This window comes from Pimephales promelas, chromosome 6 (assembly GCF_988280905.1).
Source record: "Pimephales promelas chromosome 6, fPimPro1.hap1.1, whole genome shotgun sequence".
NCBI lineage: Eukaryota > Metazoa > Chordata > Actinopteri > Cypriniformes > Leuciscidae > Pimephales > Pimephales promelas.
Window position 1 is genome coordinate 5,777,867 of NC_142774.1, and position 17,852 is coordinate 5,795,718.

Genomic DNA, 17,852 nt, shown 5'->3' on the forward strand with positions numbered 1-17,852 from the left:
TCACTGCTTGAACATTTTATTAGTTTAAAAAACTACAGCAACATCGGGAAACAAACAATCTGAGGAGCGTGACACCATTACATTTAAATTCACAACAGACACAAAAAAAAAGAAAGAAATCCTAAGTCTTCCGCAGCGCGCCGTGCCTTTAATTCCGTTCCTCAAACTGGGACTTGTTCTTCAGTAAGAACGCCGCTAAAAACTCGATGGGATTTGGAGGCCTGAAGGAAGATGGACAGTGAGATTAGTTGCATGTTCTTAAAGGGATAGTTTTTCTGGAACAACATGAGGGCGAGTAAATACTGACAGAATTTTCATTATTGGGTGAACTATCCCTTTAATTTAAACAAGTAAGGAAATTTAATTGCGATTCTTGTATATTCATTATATTATTTCAATATATATTCAGTCATAGTGTGCGAGGGCTACATTTAAAGATGGCAGACACTGATTGTCAGGTCTGATTGGTTTCCTACACCAATCTTTATTTGTAACACCTCCCATTCAATAATCCCAAAGAGCTTTGTGCTCTGTTAAGTCTAAGCTTTCAAATTCTGTCCATTTTATCACGAAATTCAAACAATAAATTGTGTTTTTGACGTGACAAATCTGTAGAGCGTCAGATGAAGTGGCTTATCTTCCACTTTAACACAAATTATAGCAAGAAAAAACATGCATGAACATCAGAAGATTTGCTGAGTGTTTAATTAAGTGTTTAAACTTTAAAACACAGAAAGTTGAAGTCAAAAACGGTTGAGATACACTGGTTTTGGGCAATCGTGATTCACACAATTACATTTGGGAAAAATGGTGCATTGATACTGACCTTTCCTTGGCCAGAACCGACAAGCCCTGCAGGAGAATAGGAACCACCGTCTGATCCAGATAGGCTCGTGTAGGAAGCGTCTGCAGGGTCTGAGGGTCCACCTTCTGTTTGGTGACTTTTTCAGAGGTTGTTTTCTCACTCTCCACTATTCTCTAGAGGAACACACAGAAGATTAGCCATTATACTACAATCATAGAGCTAATGCTTCATTCACTTTGCAACCAATTTGGAAACTGTTTATCAAATAAGATTCTCAATATGAATTCAACTTCCTCAAATTTAAGTACTGACGTTGTACCTGGATGTTTTCAGTGAGCCCATATTCTGCATGAGGATTTTCTGGGACCTAACATAAACAAGAAACATCTTGTGTTTTGCTTATTGTCTATTTTGTTTTTATTCCTCTCTCTTATTCCCATTTTATTTATGGTGATTCTTTTAGTCATTGTTCAGCACTTTTGTAAACCTCGGTTACGTTTAAATGTGCTCTATAATTAAATATTGATTGATTGATTGATCAAGTGATCAAGAAAAAGTGACTCGGATGAAATTAAATTGTAAATGAAATTGTGCAGTGATACTCACAGCAGTGTGTCCCTCCATGCTTTGCTCAGCATCAGTGTGTTCTGTTAGAATCAAAATAAAATTGTTATTAACAAGTTTAAGAACTCATTCACAGTACTACATTACATTCGTCTAGTGCATGTGAAGTCAAATACTGTAAAGTGAATGGCGGGATTCAATGAGCAGCTGCAGCACAACGCTAGTACCAATAATAAACAATCAACCGTTTGCCAAGAACTGCAACTCTCCCTACAGTATGCTAACATTGACGATGTCTAAAAATATAATCACCGCACAATTCCTGAGTGTAAAATAAACCACAAAGCTCAGAAACACCACTTACCGTCCGCCATAGTTTGTTGTTGGTTTCTACGCTGTTGACGTTGCGCATGCGCAAACCAAACGCTTGAATGACGCTAGAGTAGGGTCTAAAACGGGCGGGGCTTGTCGGCCAGACGTTGCCTTTGATTGGTCAGGAACGATTGGTTGAAATTATTTTAACTATTTTCTGTGTAATTAATTGTGTACAGTGTTTCTCAGTTATTGATATTCACTCATATTATTGAGGTGTAAAACATTTCCTGGAAGCAGCTGAAGCCAAACCTTAACGATGTGGTCACGTGACATCTGTTACTGTTCTACTCGTCTCATTATTACAAGATATGGAAATATGGATACTTATAGATATATACAATTTACGTTGTACAAATACCTTTGCAAATAAAATTATGCAAAAAATTACATAAAAAATAAAAAAGATGTCAGAGTATGATAAAACAAAATAAAACAAATAGAGGAAATGCTGCTTCACTTCATTCATAGCTTCAAAAAAGCATATTTATTTAGTAACTGCTTAAGGTTATGTATAAAAAATGGTTTGGAGCCAGCCAGACCGTTTCATTTTATAACATTTGTCGCCCAGCGACGCGATGTGGTTCATGACGTCATTAGCGCGAGACCGTACATAGGACACACTTCCGCGATCGATGCTGGCCAAAACAAACCGGAGAACCGTCAACGCAGAGAAATAAAACTCTTCGTTGTTAAACAACCGGCCCATTATGGCATGGAGAGCCCGAAGAGGGTGAATGAATTCTGGGGACAGAGCGAGACAACGAGGATTAGCGCGTGCGGGAGGACGCACCTGCGCACAGGTGTCTGACGGAACCGGCCGGAGTCCGCTAGTGGACCGGCTGCGCTCTTTCCTCCAAACCCTCGCCCGGCTCCCGCTGTCCCTGCTCCGGGCTCTTCTCCTGCTTCTCCTGTGCCTGTTCCGGCAGACCCGACGAACTATGGCGGCCAAAGATCGAGGCTCCGACGGATGCGACGAGACCGGAGAGCTGATACGAAACTATCACAAACAAGCGTTTGAGTTCATTTCTTTGGCTCTGCAGATCGACGAGGATGACAGAGGTAGCTGTTTTTTTTTATTAATGTTCTGTAAATGCTGTCTATTTAAAGCTTAACTGTCCCCTTACAAATTAGCCTACGTAAGAGTAGTTTGTACGTGTACCATGGGATATAGAATTATGAATACTTTACAGTTATTATTATTATTATTTATTATTATTATGAGTAATGATTAGGCTATTATTAGCATTATATAAGGTGTTTATCTTTTAGCTATATTCATTTTAATCTTTATACACACTACACAGTATTTTCAACTTTGTTTTGGTGTTCCTGGTTCTCATTTGCTATTGTAGTAAGTTATGTAACCTATAAACATGTTTTTAACATTTATAGCACTGTATGGATTTCAATTAAGTACAAAAATGTGTATACTATACTATAAAAGCACAGTAATCACGTGGTATTACCTTCTGATAACAACATAACTTTACCATGGTATCACAACAGGACTTATTGTTAGGCTGCTGTTTGTTTTTGTACTACATTTCAACACTGTAAAGTAGTTCTGCTGTTGGTTTTACTTTCACTTCCCCTGTTCAGAAGGATCCTGCTCTTGCGACCTGTTGGTTTGAAGTGTTGAAGTGTTTAGACTCTTGACTGAGGTGACCTAGTCTGACATAGATCAGATTTTGGACGCCAGCCATGATAACCCCGGTCCCAAAGCTGTGTTTGCGGTCAGTAGTGTGGTTCAGAACACAGTGTTGTCAGTAGAGTTGAGAGGCCTGATTCAGGTCGACATGGATTGTCCTCATCAGCAGTCGAGTGGAAAACGAGGCCCCATGTACTGAAGAACTCGATCACTGGCTCAGCTTTGCAAGGCTGTCCTTATATTTTTATGTCATTGTGTCTGCTTATCATGTCTTTTCTGTGGCCCTGTTTACACCTGGTATTTTGGTCGATTAAGATCACAAGTGGACGCCGCCTACTGACCTGATGTGTACTAAACGCGTTACCCAGATGGGATTTAACCCAGAGTTAAAATGTTCGTAAACCATAGTTTAAACCTACAGTTTTTTTTACACATGTCATTTTAAAAGTGGTTTTGAACCATGCAATGTTGTTTAGCGACAGTCAACCAATCATAAACTGCCTAAGTAAAGTATTGCAATAGTCTTAAAAACATTGGTCTTTGGTTTTTTTTTTATACAAAAATAATTATTTATGGTCAGAAATCGATACACTACCATTCAAAAGGTTTGGGGTCTCTAAGATGAAAAGAAAATAAATTGTACTTTTATTCAACAAGGATGCATTAAGTTGATCAAAGAAGACTGTGTTATGTTAAGAAATAATTTATTTTATTAATAAATGCTTTTCTTTTGAACTTTCTATCCATCAATAAGCAGTACAAATCGTCCTATTACATAGATATAAATTACATATTAAAATATATTCAAATAGAAAACACATATTTTAAATTGTAATAATATTTCACAATATTACTGTTTGCACTGTATTTTTGACCAAATAAGAGACTTCTACCAACCCAAACTTTTGAACAGTTGTTTATATATATATATATATATATATAGTAGGATTTAAAAAATATATATTAATGTATAAACATATTTTCATGTGATTTATTGTGACCTGGATTTGTTCCATTCGTCATATCCCGGACATTATGTTGTTTGTCACTCTGTTATCTCTCATTGTGTGCCAGCGGCATCAGTGAAAACAAAGAACTCTGTTCAATAGATTCATCAGCTGTTTCTCAATCCCATCATGCCCGGGGTCATAATGGCTGGGCCGTCATGCATGAGTGTTAGCACGTACTGTTTTATTCCGAGAGCATCTTTCCAACAAAATATAGACAACAAAACAATTTGTGATGTAAATCTGAAAGTTTGACAGTGGTGCTCTGAAACCCTGGCGTGTTGGTTAAAGGGATAGTTCACTTTGAAATTAATTTTTAGTATGTTTTAGTTTACCTCAAGGGCATCCAAGATGTAGGTGTCTTTGTTTCCGCAATATTTTCAATTTTGATATTTTTAGGTCAAACCGTTTTTGTCAGTCATATAATGGAGGTCTATGGTCACCACCTCAAAGAGCATGCACAGAGAAGTCCAAATTAAACATGATTTAATGACTCGTAAATGTAAGTACACATGGATGGCCTAAGACACGAAACGAGCGGTTTGTGTGAGAAAACCAACAGTATTTATATCGTTTTTACCTCTTGTAACCACAGCCACAAAGCGCCAGCACTCTCAGATAACTTGGGTGTGGTTGTGGCTACAAGAGGAACTAAAAACGATATAAATACTGTTCGTTTTCTCACACAAACCGCTCGTTTTGTGTCTTAGGCCATCAATGTGTACTTACATTTACTTGCATTTTCTCTGTGTATGCTCTTTGAGGTGGTGACCATAGACCTCCATTATATGACTGAAAGACAAGAACGGTTTGACCCAAAAATATCAAAATTGAAACTACTGCGGAAACAAAGACACCTACATCTTGGACGCCCTTGAGGAAAGCTAAAAGATACCAAAAATTTATTTCAAAAGTGAACTATCCCTGTAAGATTTGCAGTATCAGTATATAGTGTGTGTCTAATCTCTACAGGCTAGAGAATGATGTGTAATCTGTCTAACCTGTCGTAGGTGATAAAGACAAGGCGGTGCAGTGGTACAGGAAAGGCATCACTGAACTGGAGAAGGGCATCTGTATCCAGGTCACTGGAGCTGGTGAGATTATTCAGTCTTATTGATTTCCGTTAGTGTGTAAACAAACTATGTTGTGACGTGTTTTAATTACACTAGCTTTCACGGTTTAAAATGAGTTTTTGTCAGAGTATCATAGAATTGGCCCATATGACTTGTGCAGTGTTTCTAATGGTAACATTCGATCCGATTTAACCTCTTAAATTTCTTTATTGCGCTCGCATTTCGATACGTTCGTCACACAAAGCTCTAAACTAGGGACTTTTATGGTGCTTTTTTGTTCTACTTTCATCATATTCAATGTGGAAGAACAAAAAAAGTCAAACGCTTTGGAACAACATGAGGGTGAGGAAATGATGAAAGATGGTTCATGTTGGTGTGAACTATCCCTTTTAGCGTAGATGACTTGATAAAAGGTCTTCCTCTGGCTCTTTCAGGTGAGAAGGCGAACAGATCCAGAAAGCTTCAGGACAAAATGATCAGCAACCTCACCATGGCCAAAGACCGGCTGGAGCTTCTGGGTAAGCGGATGCAGTGACGTGACGAGGATGCGTGTGTGTTGATTCATCAACTCTAATAAGAGATGATGTCATGTGTTGTGCTTGTACTCTATATCCTACACACGGGTGCGTTGCGTTCACCTCACACTCTTCTGTGAAAGCCTGTGTGATTTTTCAATGGTTCAAGTGTTGTTTAATGTCGGAAGTTAGGGCTGGGCGATATATCGAATATGTACGATGTATCGTTATATTTTTTGAAACGATATGGAATGAGGCAATACCGTTTATATCGATACAGTAGTTTGATATGAGCACATCTGAAAAATAGCGGAGGTTGCCGTGTGAGCTGCTGCAGTGAAAGTAGCTAGGCTACGTAGTACAATTTGTCCTAAACATGACACAAGCTTATATTAATTGCGTCAAAATCACTTTGATATAGTTAACAAGTTTAAGGCAGCTTGCCGCCCTGTCAAATGCTCTGACAGACACTGTTGCTGACTGACAGATATACTTGCGCTGTTTAATGCGTTTGAGATGTGGTGCTTTCCTCAGTGCTCAACTTACATTTCACATATTCTCCATCTGTAAATGTTAGAAAGTAAAGCAAATATGTCCATTTCACAACAAATATGTCCATGTCAGAAGAGGACGAGCTTCTGCAAGTGAATCTCCGCTAAAATTCATGCTTCCTTGAACGAGCGCCGGCGCGCGCATGCGCGTGAATAGTACCACGTAGTACGCAATAATTCTGACTAAAATAAACATATTGCTAAAATATTTGTTGTTGGAGAAAATAAATGTGCCATATGTGGAATTTTAAACCTACAAGTATATATTTTTAATGAAAGTGAAAGTGATTATAATGGGGTAATCAAATGCAGGCTAATATAATTAGTTTGCTTTTGTTTTTGTTTTTATTTTCATTTTTAGTTTAGCTTTTAGTCAATATAAAAACAAAAGCTTTTTGCACATAATATATTGCATAGCCTATATTATATTTGTTTCCATATCCTTCAATATCAACATTGTTTGTAGGATATCATTGGGCCGAATGTGAATATACTGTGTATATATATATATATATATATATATATATATTTTTTTTTTTTTAATATAAAGATTTTCTTTATCTAAATAGAAAACGTAGAAAGTACCGAGATATATATCGCATATCGCCATTTGACCAAAAAATATCGAGATATGATTTTTTGGCCATATCGCCCAGCCCTATCGGAAGTTTTCTGCACATTAAAGTGGGATAGGAGAAAGCCTTTTTAAAATGACTCTTGCATGCACACACTGTTATTATTCCTCCATAATCAGCATTTAACACTTTCTGTGTTTCTTTTTCGGTTCTTGTGTGAATCGGTCAAGAAGTGTACCCAGAACATGGCCAGATCACCTCAAAAACAAAAGAAAAAAAAGATTAAATTTAATTAAATTTTGCTCAGAGTATGAAGACTATTTCATTTTATTTTATTGTTTGTGACATTTTTATGATAAAAATTTCAATTATATGCACACTTTCCACCAACATGTTCATTTACTGTAAGTAAGGCAAAAATGTATGTATAATATATATATATATATATATATATATATATATATATATATATATATACATATATATTAGGGCTGCAAAGATTAATTGCAATTAATCGCATACAAAATAAAAGTTTGTGTTTACACAATATATTTGTGTGTGCTGTGTATAATTATTTTGTATATATAAATACACACACATGCAGTATATATTTAAGAAAATGTGTTATACACAAATTTCAATAATTATATTTATATATAATATAGATTATGTATTTTTATATATATATATATATACAGTATTTACTTGCAAATTTTTCTTAAATATATACATGCATGTATTTTATATACACAAAAATAATTATACACAGCACACACATATTATGTAAACACAAACTTTTATTTTGGATGCGATTAATCACAATTAATCTTTGCACAGCCCTATATATATATATATATATTGCTTTTTATTTGTAATATTTATATTAACTAAACAGTAAATTACTTTTTTTACTGTCCTATTGCAGTAATAAAATGTGAATAATTTTCATGTAATAATAAAAGGATAGGCTTCAACTTTGCAAAATAACATTTCTCTTTCTTTTTTTGTATTTTGAGGTGAAATGTGACATGTTTTTCACCCTCTTATAGCTTCTGTTCTGCTTTATTGTTTTCCTCGGGAGGTTTTGTTTCCCTTTAAATGTCTTCCTCTCTGTCTGTTTCCTGTTCTGCAATCACAAAGGCAAACTGGTTTCAAAGCCTCCAGCAGAGGGCTTCTCTGATCACACCAGCCTTCCTTTCTCCAATGGGAACCTGCGTCCAGGTGGGACTTTAGGGGATTCTGGGAGATATGTGTGCTGCATAAGAAGCCAATCAGAGTGACATTTCTGTTTATGTACAAGCATGTGTTTGTAGTTGCAGGCGGTGGAGCAGTTTCCAAAAAGAAGGACACTCTCACAATCACAAGTCAATCCCATCCGCGGCCCAGAAACCCTCCCAAATCTGCCCAGAATGCATCTGGCCTGCACCGCACGCCTTCGACCAGCGGAAGGACCGGCCCTCAGAACAACCAGAAGGTTTGTCACACCTCAGACTGTCTGCACATTGTAACCTCTTTAGGCCATGTGCCACCTTAAAGGGATAGTTTGCCCAAAAATATTATAAGTTTTAAGGTGCATTGCGCAATATTTCATGTTAAAAATACCCGTTTTTCTAACCCATAAATGCTTAAACAATTGCCTAATGGGTAATTAGTTCCATTAGTTTAGGAACAGAGCACATGAGGCTGAGCTTTGCTGTGGTGTTTGCAGGGGCCCTCGGCAAAAGGAGGCGTCAGACATAACGTGAAAGCCAGCCACGCTCCCACTGCGTCACCTCAGAGGAAAAGAGACATGAAGAACTTGAAAAATGTGGACAGCAAACTGGCCAACCTCATCCTCAACGACATTGTAGACAGGTACCATTAGAACCATTCACATCAAGCATGTAGAATATGGACGCATCAATCATTGGCAGAAATTGTTGGTATATGAATTGTTTAGAAAAAATAATACATTGACAAATATTTATGCATATAAATGGTGTGTTTTGGTGATATTGCATCTAAAAGTGATCTATTTAAACAATTTCAGAGCACATATACAACTGTTAGATAATATTTTTTTTTGATATTTCCACAAAAATACTAAGCAGCTAAACTCTTTCAACATCGATAATATAGAGAGCCTAAGCCCCTCCCCTTCCTGTCGGACCTCATTTCGGAAAAATATTGTATGGTAGTCAATGGCGAGAGACAGCAATATTTTGATCTCGTTTGAATTGTGCCATGAATTACACATATGATGTTTGTCAATTTAAGTAAAGAAAGTCGCAGTTTGATGTAAAACTGTTGAGGTGTAACTTAAGACTGTGAAAATACGTAATTACAAAGACTACAAACCCCAAAGGCGCACATTTTCTCTCAATGAATGAAGCTAACTTTGCTGAAGCTAACGTCTGTCATTATTTCTATAGTCTCACGTTATAATCGTAAAGTTATGAGTGTTTTGTACCAGACTGCACACACACACACACGAGCAGCGGATCTCGTTGTTTCGCTCCCTGTAGATTTAGTTCATCGAGCGATTTTCACATAAAACTAAATGTTACTCTTCTGTTTTATGACTTTTTTATTATCTTTTAAATTGACGAACATCATATGTGTAATTCAGGGCACAGTTCAGACAGGATAAAAAGATAAGTCATCTCTCGCCATTGACTACCATGCATATTATTTTTTCTGAAATAAGGTCCCATGAGCCGGAAGAGGGACTCAGGCTCTCTATTAAATGTTTCTTGAAAACCAAATCAGCATTTCTGAAGGATTATGTGACAAACATCTAAAATATTGAGACATTTTTTGAGAAATGGTGATGCATTGGTTGTCAAAACACCAGAATGGTTTCACTCACTCAATGGTTTACATTTTCGGCTGATGGTTTGTGTTTGTTTCAGCGGGGCGACGGTGCAGTTTAATGACATAGCAGGGCAGGATTTGGCGAAGCAGGCGCTGCAGGAAATCGTTATCCTTCCTGCTCTTCGTCCAGAGGTCTGTCCGCACACCTGCACACATCTGTTGTCAAATTAGCGTGAGAGTGTTTATCCAAAAAAAGCGTTGATGTGAGTGGAAAGTTCTACTGACGACATGCAAATAAAATAACACGGAATCGGATTATTTTCATAATAGGGTTGGGCGATGTCTACCAATTTGGCATCAGACGATGTCTATAGTGAAACATCGCGATGGACGATGATATCGGGAGGGAGTGGGGGGAGGGGGTATTTTCGTAATTTTCTAATTTTCCACTATATCTTATCAGCAATTTCGAATTCGGCACGCTCTGCAGCAACGAAACAGAGCGAGTCTATGGAGCGAATGTACAGTGATATAACTGCAAGATTCAAACTGCGTGCTTTCGCGCAATGGCTGGCGCTGAGCCAAAGACGGACGTGCGCAGTGCTTGTCATCGGCTATATCACAACTGTTCAGTGTTTTTAACCACATAATATTTATTTTAGGTTTCAGACATTTAAATATATATAATATATTATAGCAAAACAATAAATTTTTAGTTTGTAAAATACACAATGGGTTCTATGGAAGCAGAAATAACAACCCATTCAAATATTTGACGACGGTATTTATTCATATCAGAGAGACACTGTGTAAATAATTATAAAGTCAACTCTATTTTTTTTAGCCACTTACTTTCATTTAAGTTATTTCGGGAGAAACTGATGAATTCCCGCACTGTAATAAATCCAACAGACAGAAATATCTGAACTACGGCCCAAACACGGCATCCATCTCGCGTTACAGATAAAGATTTTTTTTCTTTCTTTTTTTTAAACGACAAAACAAACTCACTTACACATTTGAGAATCGGAATATGAGAATGGTAAGCATCATGAAATGGTAAGCAAGTTAATATTTTGAAATAAAAGCGCTAAATCTGCAATAGAGTGCTATTTTGGGTGTGGTGAATCACGTGCCAACAAAGCATAACGTGTCACCATGGAAACGGGGGTGGGGATTATATTTAGCCGATGCCGTCTAAACATCGTGATGTCTGTCAGCATCGGCCCAACCCTATTTCATAATCACCAACACAATCTACCAAGAGCTACGCAAATTAGCGTATGCTTTTTAAGACATGCTTTTTTGGGGGTGTTATGCTACAAATACCAGTAAATCGACTTAAATTGACAAAACTGGTATTCTGTATAGAAAAACTGGTATTGGTACAATTGTTCTAATGTAATTTCTGCTGATCTGCGCAGCTGTTTACTGGTCTCAGGGCTCCTGCCAGAGGACTCCTGCTCTTCGGCCCCCCTGGCAATGGGAAGACCATGCTGGTAAAACACACAAAAATACTTTTTTTTAATTAATGTATACCGGTATTTATATACCAAGCGAATAGAACTTTATTGATCTTTCCATTTCCTCACAGGCGAAAGCTGTTGCGATGGAGGCTAATGCTACGTTTTTCAACATCAGCGCTGCCAGTCTCACCTCCAAATATGTGAGTGATCGTGAGATGTTTCATAGACTAATGAACTGTCATTGTTTATTTGGGGCCAAACACCAATCGAATCTTCTTCTTCTGAAAATGTTGTCCAGAATTTGTCTCCGTCTTTGTGGTTTATGCCGATTTTGATGATATCTAATTCGTCATTTGTCGTAGCTTTGCTATTCAGCATTTTGAAATACATGAACAATTGTTTTTTGGTCACACTTTAGGGTCCAATTCTCATTATTAACTATGACTTTTGCCACAATAAACTCTTAATTACTGCTTATTAAATGAGTAGTTCACTTTTAAAAAATTGCTGATCCTTTACTCAGCCCCATGTCATCCAAGATGTCCATATCTTTCTTTCTTCAGTCGAAAAGAAATTAAGCATTTTTCTCCATATAATGGACTTCAATGGGAACCAAATGGTTCAAGGTCCAAAAGACAGTTGCCATGTGACAAAAGCCATGTGTTATTCTGTCTTAAACACTTCTTAATTCATGTTGTTGTTTGCGGGCTCAGGTGGGAGAGGGGGAGAAGCTGGTTCGAGCTTTGTTTGCGGTTGCTAGGGAACTGCAGCCGTCAATCATCTTCATCGGTAAGAACTGTCAGTCAGACTCATTGCTGCTTCAGGACTTGTGTGTTTGTGTAAACGTGTCATTAACGGTGATTTGGATTCAGATGAGATCGACAGTCTGCTGTGCGAGAGGAGAGAGGGCGAGCATGACGCCAGCAGAAGACTCAAAACAGAGTTTCTCATCGAGTTTGATGGAGTAAGTGTGTGTACTTCACATGAAAGTGTTTTCCCGATCACGGGTGACGACGCTCATGGTGTGTGTGTGTGTGTGTGTGTGTGTTGTAGGTGCAGTCAGGAGGAGATGAGCGTGTGTTAGTAATGGGAGCCACTAACAGACCTCAGGAGCTTGATGAGGCTGTTCTTAGGTACCTTTGACCTGTAATCTGACACTTTCTTTCAAAGACTTTCTAATCCTCTGCATCCTCTAATGGACTCGTTTCTCCCCCAGGCGATTCGCTAAACGCATTTATGTGGCTTTACCTACAGAGGAGGTACTGTGTTCACACCAGGCCAATCTCACAATTCTGACTTTATATCTCGCAATTCTGACTTTATATCTCACAATTCTGACTTTATATCTCGCAATTCCGACTTTATATCTCGCAATTCTGACTTTATATCTCGCAATTCCGACTTTATATCTCGCAATTCTGACTTTATATCACGCAATTCTGACTTTATATCTCGCAATTCTGACTTTATATCTCGCAATTCTGACTTTATATCTCGCAATTCTGACTTTATATCTCACGATTCTGACTTTATATCTCGCAATTCTGACTTTATATCTCACAATTCTGACTTTATATCACACAATTCTGACTTTATATCTCGCAATTCTGACTTTATATCTCACAATTCTGACTTTATATCTCGCAATTCTGACTTTATATCTCACGATTCTGACTTTATATCTCACAATTCTGACTTTATATCTCGCAATTCTGACTTTATATCTCACAATTCTGACTTTATATCACACAATTCTGACTTTATATCTCGCAATTCTGACTTTATATCTCACAATTCTGACTTTATATCTCGCAATTCTGACTTTATATCACACAATTCTGACTTTATATCTCACAATTCTGACTTTATATCACACTATTCTGACTTTATATCACACTATTCTGACTTTATATCTCACAATTCTGACTTTATATCTCACAATTCTGACTTTATATCACACTATTCTGACTTTATATCTCGCAATTCTGACTTTATATCTCGCAATTCTGACTTTATATCACACAATTCTGACTTTATATCACACAATTCTGACTTTATATCTCGCAATTTTGACTTTATATCTCGCAATTCTGACTTTATATCTCACTATTCTGACTTTATATCACACAATTCTGACTTTATATCACACAATTCTGACTTTATATCTCGCAATTTTGACTTTATATCACACAATTCTGACTTTATATCTCACAATTTTGACTTTATATCTCAGAGTTCTGACTTTATATCTCACAATTCTAACTTTATATCACACAATTCTGACTTTATATCTCACAATTCTGACTTTACACACAATTCTGACTTTATATCTCGCAATTCTGACTTTATATCTCAGAGTTCTGACTTTATATCTCCCAATTGCGACTTTATCAATTTCAGTTCCAGATGTTGGTTATAAATAGTAACCAACATAGTTTGTGTATGAAAACATATTTTGAGTAGTTCAAACTGAATTAACTGTACAGTTTCTATTTGATTAATGATAAATACAGGTGGTAATCAGCTCTGTGTGTTTCAGACTCGTTTGGAGCTGCTCAAGAACCTCCTCAGCAAACACAGAAGCCCTTTATCTCAAAAAGAGCTGAGTCAGTTAGCCAGGTAAAAGACAGGTTTATGTTTTATGAAGAGTATGCAAATGAGACTAATGTTTATTAAAAGGGTGTTATATTGTAATGTGTTTTCAGGATGACTGATGGATACTCCGGCAGTGATCTGACGTCATTGGCTAAAGACGCTGCTCTCGGTCCAATACGAGGTATGATTGTGAGATATTTTATTATGGATCAAGACGTTTTGCCAACTAGACAGTTTGGTTTAGAATTGGACCTTTCGTCAGATAATTCTGCCCTGTTCGTTTTTAACACAGAACTGAGGCCTGAACAAGTGAGGAACATATCACCAGATGAGGTAGAGTTTTCCACTTCTCAATGTTAAAGTATTAAAAAATAATTTTTATATACAAAACAGTTTTTATTTTAGGTTTTTTTTCTGTTTTTGTTTTTCAAATGTCTATAAAAGTTTTATTCATTTTCATTTCAGTTTTAGTTTATTTCAGTTAGTTATTTGTTTGTATCACCATTGGACATCCCACGTAGCATTTATGCCATTATAAAAATAGTGGGATAAATGCTATGTGGGATCTCAATATCTCAGCTCTGGAAGGGTCTAGAGCCTCCATTTTTGCACTCAGGTCTAAGTCCCATGACCCTCTATCAGAATCCAGAGTTTCAAGAAGATCAGAGAAACTCAAAATTTCGACAAAAAAAAAAAACGACAGTGTTACCCCTTTCGTTTTTTTTTTGTGTGCGAAAAAATAAGTTTCTCCAATCTTCTTGAAACTTTGGATTCTGATAGAGGGCCACGAGACTTTGACCTGAGTGCAAAAATGGAGGCTCTAGACCCTTCCAGAGCCGAGATATGGACATCCCACGTAGCATTTATGCCATTATAAAAATAGTGGAATAAATGCTACGTGAGATCTCAATATCTCAGCTCTTTTAGGTTTTTTTTCTGTTTTTGAAATGTCTATAAAAGTTTTATTCATTTTCATTTCAGTTTTAGTTTATTTCAGTTATTTGTTTGTATCACCATTGGTTATTTTAATCAAGATAAACTAAATGAAAATGAAAAATGTTGCTTTGTCAACTAAAAATTGGGGTATTTTAATTCAGTTATGAATATTTATTGTATTTAATTCATTTTAATTGTTTTAGATTTTGCTAACTATAATAACCCTGATATTAATTCTCTTATTAAAGGGATAGTTAACCATAATAATAATAATCTGTCACCATGTACTGCACATGATGTTTTTCTGAAATGAAAAAACTAAAACAAAACCAATTTTACACATAAGTCAGCTAGCTGTGTTCATGCTGATAACAAGACATTTGTATACAACAAAAGGCCTGTTCACACCACAAACTATAAAGATAACGATAAAAATGGTTCTCAGTATAAAAGAATAGTTCAGAATACACCTTGCTGTGAAAGTTTGAGCATTATACACGAATAAACAGAGCGATATCGTCCACTAGTGTGACCGCTAATATAGTTATCATTATTGGTGTGAACGGGCAATATTCTACACTTGCTGCTTTAGAAAAACTGAATTCCCAATGCTATTTTTGACGTTTCTCCCTCGTGTTCTGGTGTTTTTCTCGGTCAGATGAGGAACATCCGTTTTCAGGACTTTGTGGATTCCCTGAAGAGGATAAAGCGGAGCGTCGGTCCTCAAACGCTGGATCAGTATGTGCGCTGGAACCGAGAGTACGGTGACACAACAGCTGTATGACATCAAGAATTCAGGACAGAGAGGAAGTCAAGTTTTTTTACTTGGAATAAAATGTTTGTCTTTTCTATGACTTTGCTTCTGCCTCTAACCTGGCGACCCGGAGCTCAATTCCTGCCCGAATCTGAATCTGAGACCTCAGATGATGTGGACAGCAAAGCATGACAGAAGATCAAGAAAACAAAATCAAGAAACCTGTTTTCCAAACAAGTTTAAATCTGTACTTTGATAAATGTGTTTTCTTTGAATGACAGTGTGATGTGCTGAAGAATGCACTGCTTGATCTTGTTATTAATCTTTTCAGACACTAGGGGGCATCAATTGAAGACTGTATGCCAATGTCTTCCCAAAGAACTAAAAACATGAGACTGCCCCGTGGACAAATGTTTTCAGACGCGTCTTTAATGTCAAATTTTGAAATGTTTGCAGTGAGCCACTGAGCAACGACTGATTCATTTGTAAAGTGCATTACAGATTTATATAAAGATTGTACTTGCTGGATTGGTGTTAAATTATGGTTTATATTTATAAAAATGAAATATTCTTTATATTATAATTTGCTTTTTAGTTAGGCTATAATTATTCTATTATTAAGTATGCAGTTATTGAGTCATTTTCTACACTCCAATTTTTTTATTTTGCCATAAAGTGAACCGTCTCCTGCTTCCATCCTTTGCAGCAAATCAGTTTTTAAAAACTGAGTTCAGGGTTTCTACAGGTCTTAATTCACACTTACACAAGTTAAAGCCTTAAAAAGCTTTTAAACCAGAGAAGTCTTGAATTCATAAAGTTATGGCTTTAAATGTTGCATGCATTGCAAACAAATTATATTTATTACAAATATTGAAAAATATATTATTGATACGTTTACCTGAAATGCAAATGTAAAATGAAGTCTTGAAAAATGTAATAACAAAACTAAGTGAATTTATGATTAAAATAAGAACAGATTTCTGTCAGTAAGTTTCACTTTGAATTAAGTTTTAAGCATTTCACAGAAAACAAGACTTCATACTATCTCCAGTAAATCCATCTAGATTTAAAAAAATCTTTAGAAAATTGCTCTAGTAAACAAGACAAACATACTGAGGAAGAATGCCACTTTTTTGCAGTCTGACCAGAAGATACAGTAAAAGTTATGTCCATACTCTAGTGGTTGAGAGCAGAGGTATTTAAGATACTTTTTTTGAAAAAATAATGAATGTCTGTTAGAAGGTGTGTTTTCAAACTCTAAAGTGTTGCTAAAACAACTCATGTTTCTCCCCAGACAATGATATTTTCGAGAACATATTGACGCTTTTTCAAAAAGAATCGCTACTTTTTCAAAAAGAACCGCTACTTTTCAAAAAAAGAATCGCTACTTTTCAAAAAGAATCGCTGCGATTCTTTTTGAAAAATTAGCGTTTCTTTTTAAAAATTAGCGATTTAACAAAAAAATAGTGATTCTTTTTTAAAAGTAGCGATTCTTTTTGAAAAAGTAGCGATTCTTTTTTAAAAGTAGTGATTCTTTTTGAAAAAGTAGCGATTCTTTTTTAAAAGTAGCGATTCTTTTTGAAAAGTAGCTATTCAATTAATTCCTTCAATTTACATGAATAAAACCTGTGAATATACAGCCCTTTTTGAAATTCACTGTGAAAAGAAAGATTGTTTTCTTCTGGTAATTTAATAGTAATCAGATAGACGGCTCTTTCGGTCACACTCAAATCTGACACACATTTCCACACGCACATAGAAACGTCCTGATGAAATGTGGGTGTGAACGCCTCAGTGGTCCAGGATGCGCAGGTTTCCTGAAACGATCTTGTTCTCTAGCATTGCTCCAGCCGGGATGTCAATCCTGTCTCCATGATTGGCAATAATGATAACCGTTCCCTGTTGTACACAAACAGTAAGTTATGATACGCACACACAGTGTTTGTGAATGCTCTCAAACGCCGACATGCGTATCAGTGACTTTGTACCTTGACCGTGACTTGTTTTCCGAAGGTAACGTCCCCTGATACAGTGAGGTGATCCAGTTCCAGCATGTCTGGGATGCTCTCAAACCTTTTCAGGAAGTCTCGAACCTAGAAAATTTAATTTCTTTTGTGTTGATGTGCAAAGAATGTTCTTACAAAGTAAAACTTCATGCACTGTACACAATTTTCAACACTTGACAAGCTATAATT

The 17,852-nt window shown here is 36.5% G+C and overlaps 3 protein-coding genes across 7 annotated transcripts in view; 1 reads left to right on the forward strand and 2 right to left on the reverse strand.

Annotated features, from left to right (window-relative positions):
* dpy30 (dpy-30 histone methyltransferase complex regulatory subunit) lies at positions 1-1,835 on the reverse strand. 2 transcript variants are annotated; one of them, XM_089132000.1, is made up of 5 exons: positions 1,734-1,834; positions 1,412-1,452; positions 1,125-1,172; positions 827-978; positions 1-221 (listed from the first exon to the last, which is right to left on the reverse strand). In XM_089132000.1, the coding sequence occupies exons 1-5, from the start codon at positions 1,741-1,743 to the stop codon at positions 149-151; spliced, it is 324 nt and encodes a 107-aa protein (XP_088988126.1). In that variant the 5' UTR covers positions 1,744-1,834; the 3' UTR covers positions 1-148. The 2 variants fall into 2 exon arrangements, with proteins under 2 accessions (XP_088988126.1, XP_088988127.1); XM_089132001.1 differs by lacking the exon at positions 1,125-1,172 and having other exon boundaries at positions 1,734-1,835.
* Positions 1,836-2,336: 501 nt separating this feature from the next.
* Positions 2,337-16,185, forward strand: spast (spastin). Of its 3 annotated transcripts, none has more exons than XM_089131992.1 (17): positions 2,337-2,803; positions 5,410-5,493; positions 5,907-5,990; positions 8,254-8,334; positions 8,427-8,587; positions 8,822-8,967; positions 10,005-10,098; positions 11,331-11,405; positions 11,501-11,572; positions 12,086-12,161; positions 12,245-12,336; positions 12,426-12,505; positions 12,589-12,631; positions 13,912-13,991; positions 14,078-14,148; positions 14,260-14,300; positions 15,562-16,185. In XM_089131992.1, exons 1-17 carry the CDS (start codon positions 2,479-2,481, stop codon positions 15,685-15,687), a joined length of 1,731 nt encoding a protein of 576 aa, XP_088988118.1. In that variant the 5' UTR covers positions 2,337-2,478; the 3' UTR covers positions 15,688-16,185. The 3 variants fall into 3 exon arrangements, with proteins under 3 accessions (XP_088988118.1, XP_088988119.1, XP_088988120.1); XM_089131993.1 differs by having other exon boundaries at positions 8,433-8,587; XM_089131994.1 differs by lacking the exon at positions 8,254-8,334.
* Positions 16,186-17,328: 1,143 nt separating this feature from the next.
* ugp2a (UDP-glucose pyrophosphorylase 2a) overlaps positions 17,329-17,852 on the reverse strand; it is a 28,229-nt gene continuing 27,705 nt past the window's right edge. For both annotated transcript variants that reach the window (XM_089131996.1, XM_089131995.1), the window contains exons 9-10: positions 17,646-17,750; positions 17,329-17,556 (exon numbers count right to left, since the gene is read on the reverse strand). In XM_089131996.1, coding sequence (XP_088988122.1) covers positions 17,449-17,556; positions 17,646-17,750 — 213 coding nt within the window. In that variant the 3' untranslated portion in view covers positions 17,329-17,448. The remainder of the gene's footprint in view (positions 17,557-17,645; positions 17,751-17,852) is intronic.

Coding starts and splice junctions, on each gene's coding strand:
- spast (XM_089131992.1), top strand. CDS start 2,479: ATGAATTCTGGGGACAGAGCGAGACAACGAGGATTAGCGCGTGCGGGA. Junction 10,099..11,330: donor TTCCTGCTCTTCGTCCAGAG/GTCTGTCCGCAC, acceptor TGATCTGCGCAG/CTGTTTACTGGTCTCAGGGC. Junction 14,301..15,561: donor GGAACATATCACCAGATGAG/GTAGAGTTTTCC, acceptor TTTCTCGGTCAG/ATGAGGAACATCCGTTTTCA.
- dpy30 (XM_089132000.1), bottom strand. Junction 1,173..1,411: donor GCATGGAGGGACACACTGCT/GTGAGTATCACT, acceptor TGTTTATGTTAG/GTCCCAGAAAATCCTCATGC. Junction 979..1,124: donor GGCTCACTGAAAACATCCAG/GTACAACGTCAG, acceptor GTGTTCCTCTAG/AGAATAGTGGAGAGTGAGAA.